The sequence below is a fragment of the Nothobranchius furzeri genome, chromosome 18 (genome assembly GCF_043380555.1).
Source record: "Nothobranchius furzeri strain GRZ-AD chromosome 18, NfurGRZ-RIMD1, whole genome shotgun sequence".
Lineage (NCBI taxonomy): Eukaryota > Metazoa > Chordata > Actinopteri > Cyprinodontiformes > Nothobranchiidae > Nothobranchius > Nothobranchius furzeri.
Window position 1 is genome coordinate 18,998,961 of NC_091758.1, and position 6,707 is coordinate 19,005,667.

General features: G+C 43.0%; 1 protein-coding gene across 1 annotated transcript; it reads right to left on the reverse strand.

Moving 5' to 3' along the window:
* Positions 1-2,257: 2,257 nt before the first annotated feature.
* Positions 2,258-6,620, reverse strand: golga5 (golgin A5). Its single transcript, XM_015969190.3, has 13 exons — positions 6,449-6,620; positions 5,217-5,849; positions 4,880-5,077; positions 4,566-4,785; positions 4,369-4,492; positions 4,087-4,290; positions 3,838-4,008; positions 3,557-3,685; positions 3,386-3,484; positions 3,071-3,293; positions 2,889-2,988; positions 2,747-2,810; positions 2,258-2,670 (listed from the first exon to the last, which is right to left on the reverse strand). Exons 2-13 carry the CDS (start codon positions 5,839-5,841, stop codon positions 2,593-2,595), a joined length of 2,235 nt encoding a protein of 744 aa, XP_015824676.1. The 5' UTR covers positions 5,842-5,849; positions 6,449-6,620; the 3' UTR covers positions 2,258-2,592.
* Between the last annotated feature and the right edge of the window lie 87 nt (positions 6,621-6,707).

Sequence of the window (6,707 nt, forward strand, 5' to 3'; positions counted from 1 at the left end):
GAGGGAGCTGAGCAAGGAGGCTTGTGAAGATCCGGGAGGGTTTAGGTGGGTTGTTGGAAGTGGGGAGGCCAGGGACGGGCTGAGAGACGAACAGGGAGTCGAAGAATTCCAGATTGCAGTCGGTCAGAGGTGGAAGTGGGGTGATGTCTGCAGAGATGGTTGAGAGGGTGGTTAGGCATACACAATCTAACAAACTCGAACAAATACTCAAAAGACTAAAATACGCTAAATCTTATTTCTCAGAATTGGCTGACAGGTAATACCCAAGTTGAGCTAATCATTCAGCGAAGTGAAGGTGTAGCTCAGGTGGCCCTGAAGAGCAGATGATCTGCAGCTTCCCCACTTCCAGACACGCCCACCTGCAGAAGGAAAACAAAACAAATTAGTGAGTGGAAGGAGAAACCCCAGACTGTGACAGATTAGAAGCATCCTTTCCAGGAGTGATGCCGAAAAACTAGTTCATGCATTTATTATATCACGACTGGATTACTGTAATTCATTACTCTCAGGAAGTCCACAGAATGTAGTTAAAAGTCTTCAGCTTGTCCAAAATGCTGCAGCTAGAGTTCTGATGAGAATTTAAGAGGTCATATCTCTCCTGTCTTAGCTTCCCTACATTGGCTGCCTGTTAAATTCAGAATAGATTTTAAGATCCTCCTTCTCACATATAAAGCTCTTAATATTCAAGCTCCATCATACATCAGTGGCCTGATTGTTCCATACATTCCTAACCGAGCACTTCGCTCTCAGACTGCAGGTTTACTGGTGGTTCCCAGAATATCTAAAAATAGGATGGGAGGCAGATCTTTTATCTATCAGGCTCCTCTCTTGTGGAACCAGATTGATAGGGCCTATGGGTAAAATCTGATGTTAGCCCAGATCTGGACAAGTGGGGGAGTAGAGGGAGGTGGATAATACAGTCGGAAAAGACGGCTCTCCCTTGCCCTGCCTCCAACATACCTCCATCTAAAAGGCTAGGTTATCCAGTTATCTCTGTAGTTATGCTGCTATAGGCTTAGACTGCTGGAGGACATACTGACCACTTTCCACACTCTACTACTTTCTTCTACACCTTGCTCTTTAACTGCTATTTCAGCTGTTAACTTTATTTTTCCTCTTAAGTGTTTTTCTCCCCAGAAGAAGCTACAGTAGTGTGTTTGGATGTGTGTGTAGGTGGGTTGGTGTTGGTGTGTGTCTGCTCTGTCTTCTTGATCCCCAGTGAGTCGTGGTGGATGGCTGCTTATACTGAGCCAGGATCCTCCGGAGGTTTCTTCCTGTTAGAAGGGAGTTTTCCTCTCCACTGTTGCTAAATGCTTAATTAGTATGAGGATTGCTGTAAAGACGTTGACATTAGCCAGTGACTTGATGCAATTTGCTAGGTTCCTTATACAGGAAACTTTTCACTGATTGGCTTAATGAACTGACCTGTATTTGAATGTTTACTATGTGAAGTGCCTTGAGCCGACTCTTGTCATGATTTGGTGCTATATAAATAAACTTGAATTGAATGTTGGGATCCATTCAAACAAAACCATTTACTGTTTAAGTATGTTGAAAAACCTGCCACTTAAAAAAAAAACACCTTTATTATAGTCCTCTCACAAAATGTTCATTTCTGTGAATTCCACAGCATTAAATCAGCCTAAACAAAAACATACAGCTTGAACATTTGTAAAGGTTGTTGAGACTTGTATTTTACTCAGCATGACCTATGTTTTCTTCAACTTTAGTTTCATTTAAAAATTTATGTATATAAAATCAAAGACAGCACTTTTTCTTGGTTTAAAATGCAGAAAAAGAAAGCCCAAAGCTGATATCACCACTAACATGCTTCACAGGTGTGATGCTTTCATTAAAGGGAAATCCAACATTTAACTTGAAACCTTACAGGTGAGCCAAAGGAGTTCCCTTACCACTATCGGTTTTGTTTTGTCTAATCTGCATTTAGTTAAGAGAGGATCATCTATAGATCCTTAGATGCTACTTTGATTTATTTCCCCTTTTCTGTGATCTTAGTTTATTATATATTAAGTATCTGATGCATTAGTTCTCTCTCTCACACACACATTAAATGCACCTACACCCCTACTAAAGAAAATACCATGCACTGTGTAGAAACTCGATGTGAAGTCATTTTTGCATAGAAATACAAACCCTTATTGTTTATCCAACTTCTTTATGTAACTGAATTGCAAAACATTTTCTAAAGATTTAACTCAGCATCCAAGTCTGAACAGAGGCAAAAAATTAACTGTCGCATCATCTAACTTATTTATTAAAAGCTTATTTTTTCTTTTTACATAGTGTTGAACATACATAATCTCTCAAAACAACAGAGAACCGAGTGCATATGAGATGCAAGATGATTTTTATATAGCTTTAGATCAACACTTTATATAACTTCACTTTAAAAACCCAAATGCAGCGGTCGGCCTTTAATCCTTAGTTAGAAGCGGAATAAATCACAACAAATGTCTTTAGTTCATAATATATCTGTGCAAAATAGGAAGAGTCAGGTCCCACATCCCCGATTCCAGCAGCTTCCTCACACTGAAGGCCATAAAACCATTTCTAACTCAGATTTTAAGCCTTCTATCTTCCATCAGGACGACTGTGCATTTCAGGTGTGTAAGTCAGAAGAACAATCATGACCCACAGGTGCAATACCGCCTGGAAAAAACAAAACAGAAAATCAAACAGGTAAAGACATAACTGAACAACCCGCATGTCCTAAATAAGTCCTCACCATATATAGAATAACAAAAACTCTGGCCATAGGGTAGCGCCTCAGAAAGATTCCCAGTCTTATGCTGCAGGAAAAACACATTTCACTCACTACTGTGCAGGTTACAAACAGGAAACCAACATCACCGATGAAATAATCTTACCTGAAGCGGTCGATAGTGCTGGCTGCCTTGCGTACTTTGCCATACACTCCTCGACTGTCCTGGTCACTGAAGAGCACAGGCAAGTTTCTCTGTCGAGCTCCTGGCAGTCAGTGAAATACTTTTAATACAAGAACAACTATTCAAAATTACGTTGAAGAGAACCAAACAACTCCTCCTCCTACCCGGACCCTCTAGGTTGCTCATGTTGATGGTCGGCCCTCCACTTTGTCCGCCCTGAGCACTCTTCAGCTGTTGCTCCAGACGCTCCAGCTGAAAGACCAGGGAGCTTTTCTCTGTGCCCAGAGCCTCCAGCATGGTCTGCTTCTGGATGAGCGTCTCTGTCAGCTGGTGGAGTCGATTCTCCAGCTCTGTCTGGCTGCTGCTGCTGATCGTTTTATTGGTCAGCTGGAGGAGCAAAGAAAAACCAGGAAATCGATGATCAAAGCTGATTTGTGTGGAGCATCTTAAAATGAGCATGCCGAGACGCCGCTGCTCACCTGATTCCTGAGTTTCTGGATTTCATCTTCTCGGTCTTTAATGCGGATCTGCAGAGTGCTTTTGGCTCGGTGTTGCTCATCCTCAAGATACTGTAGCTCCTAAAACAGCATTCTAAGACATTATGTTGCATTTGTCAGGGTGGTATTTAGACACGATCATAGGTCTCTTACGTGTTTGTAGCGCTCCACTTCAGCCTCCAACTCCTGCTTGGCCCAGTTTTGTAAGGCCTGTTGTTCCTGTAACTGCACCTGCTGCTCCCGCCAAGTTTCTGTCTCTGCCAGGGCCTGATTCTCCACATCCTGGGAGGAAATTAGACTTTAAAACTGAATAAGTCAAATCTCAGTGGAGTTTTGGATGTTTAATGACAGAGAATTAATCCGAGTCACCTGAATATTTTACCACAGCATAAAGAAGTAGGGATTATAAATTACTACCATTTCATAAAGCTCACCTGTATTTCTGACCGCAGCGCGCTCACTTGCGCCTGTAGTTTTTGAATCTCCTCCCTCTGAAGCTCCTTTTCATGTCGGAGCTCCTCGAGCTCCAGGATCATGGTCCCGCTGCCATCTAGTATGTCCAGACCTGATCCCTCTTTCAAACTGCTAATCAGCTTTTCTTTGGACTTAAGAAACATTTCAGACACAATTAAAACGTACAGGTGCAATCTGACAAGCAGATAAAATAGTATTAAGGGTCTCACTTGTAAGATGCGGGACGCTTTGTGCTTGTAGTCTTGTAGCTCCTGCTTCGCAGACTCGGCTGCAGCTTTGGAACTTTTCAGCTGCTGCTGAAGGTCATCGACCCGGAACTTCTCTTCTACAGCTCGTCGCTCCGCTGCAGTCACCGTCTCAGCAAGAGCCTGCCTCTCAGCCTCTAATTTAGCCAGGCGGCCTGCATATTCACTCTGTATAACAGCAGAGAACTAGTGAGTCTCACAATACTTTTAACACTCACCAGCCACAAATACAAAAGGAATAATTACCTGCATCTGTCGATAGCTGTCTTGTTCTCTTCTGAGAGACAGTTCCGCCTCTCGCACCCTCTCCTGGGTCTTTTCAAGTGCTTGGTTCTGCATACTGCTCCCTTCTGTGTGGTCCTGCATAATTCTAGAGGAAAAAAGTAGTAAATCATGTAAAAAATTAAACATTTTAATTTCAGAAAGCGGTGAATAATGTTTACCTCGACTTTTCCTTTTGCACCTCTTCTAACGCAGCGCTGCGGGATTTCAGAAGCTGATCGGCTTCATCCAGTCGGATTTTCAAGACTGCGAGTTGTCCATCTTTGGCAGAGAGGGCCTCTGTGAGGTCATCCACCTGCGACCTAAGTTCTCGTAACGTGCGGTCCTTCTGAGACTGCTCTGAGTTCCATCTGTCTGCACGTAGACGAGCCTGATTCAGCTCTAAGAGTCAAAAAATAATTAATCAAAAATAAAAACTACATGTATGTAATCTATGTAAGGCTTACTGAGTGATTATTATTATTATTATTATTACCATCTTGTAAGTCTTTTGCTCTCTGAATGACCGAGGCCATTTCCTGGTTGAGAGAAACAACCTCACTGCGCAGCAGCTGGTTCTCCAGACGCAGGCTGGACAGGATGTGGCTCTGGGGCTCCTCTGTGGGGGGAGGGGGCTCCAGCTGGCTGGAGTCCTGAGAGGGAACTAAGTTGGAGTCTGACCTCTCAGGTGTGTCTGTGGTAATGGAAGAGAAATAAGCATTTAGAAACACCTTTTCCCAGTACAAGAGAAGGCAGCAGCTACTGCTCTTGAGCAAATAAAGTTTTGTTGATTGTAAAAACAGTCTGACTGCAGCCTGTTGTTCAGCTCAGACCTTGGCTTTGATCTTTAGCAGGATTCTCCTCTGATGTTTTGATGCTGTGAGCAGATAGTGAGCTCATGCTCGATGCTCTTGATACACCGCGGGTTGAAGGAGGAGTAGATGGAGCTGAGGGGATAGCAAGGGGAGTGGTGGAGGGGGGAGGCGTTGGGTTTTGTGCCTCAGTGACTGGAGCTGCTGCTTTCACAAGTTCTCTTCTTGAATCCCTCCTGCTGCTGACTGGAGGCTCAGAGCTGTTCAGGAAGTTAAAGAGCATGTCATCGTCCACATCCTGCTCGCTCTTTTTGGGCCTCACAAAGCCAGCAGAGGTCTTAGAGTTTGAAATGGTACTGCCAGAAGCAGAAGGGGTCAAGGGCACATTGGCCGTCCCAGCCAGCAGCGTTGCATTGGATTTCTTGATGTTACTTGCTGCAGCAGAGATGTAGCTTGTTGCATCATGAGAGGATGCAAAGGTGTGATGTGTCCCAGCTGGCTCGGTCTCGTACAATGCAACAACAGATTCTCCTGATGAAAAAGAGGATGCTTTCATCTGGCTGTTGCTCAGGGCAGTGGCAGCTCCTTGGTCCACCTTATTCAGGAAGTCCTCAGCTTTTCCAGCCAACTCAGCAAACCAAGCCATTCTGTATTCTGATGGCAGAGACATTACATTAGAGAGAGGTTTAATCGGCTTTTGTTCCAGAAAATACTCAGAAATGTTACAGGATAAAGTCTGTTATTTGAAGTTCAGAACACTGAAACTATTTAAATATTATTTAGTCTTACAAAATAATTTCAGATGTATACATTAGCTGTAAGTTATAAAATGATCAAATCTTTGTTAAATCAGTGGATGGTATTTTGTGCCAAAAACTAAACAATTTTGAGAAAACAACAACACGGAATTACAATAAAAATCCAGGCAAAGAAATAGTTCACCCTTTTAGATGTGATTCAAATATACGAGTTAGCTGAAACTACCAGGATGACAAGGGACAAATTAAAATACGTTGATGCAGCTGAAGCTACAGATAAATGCTAGCCTTTTGATGCTAACGATTAAGCTCATAGCTGACTGTTTTGTTTATTTAGGCAAACTTGTTTGCTTTTGACCAAAATCCACAAAGGCAGGGTTATTTACAACGGTGCCACACAGTATAAGTATAGAAATGAAAGTTTGTTCTAGATGAACTCTGTTCCTGCTGATGCTAACAAGCTAGATGGCTAATAGACAACATCTCCAAACGTACCATTGAAGAAGGAAAACCGTTAAGCTTAGCTCGTCTACGATCACCAGGCTACCGGCGAGGTTTTACAGTTCAACATGTCGGCAGAAATCCGTCTGAATAAGCAAGATGAAATGTGTTTATATCCTGTATGTCAAACAGGATCCAAGTGTGTTGGTGAGTTTCTCAATACGTGTACCAGGAAGTGCTCCGGAAGGACCCCCAAAACAGTGTTGTTAGGAACGCCTGATTAAAAATACACCCACCTGCTCTCTACTCCACC

Coding starts and splice junctions, on each gene's coding strand:
- golga5 (XM_015969190.3), bottom strand. CDS start 5,841: ATGGCTTGGTTTGCTGAGTTGGCTGGAAAAGCTGAGGACTTCCTGAAT. Junction 4,009..4,086: donor AAGCGTCCCGCATCTTACAA/GTGAGACCCTTA, acceptor ATGTTTCTTAAG/TCCAAAGAAAAGCTGATTAG. Junction 2,811..2,888: donor AGCACTATCGACCGCTTCAG/GTAAGATTATTT, acceptor TTTTTCCTGCAG/CATAAGACTGGGAATCTTTC.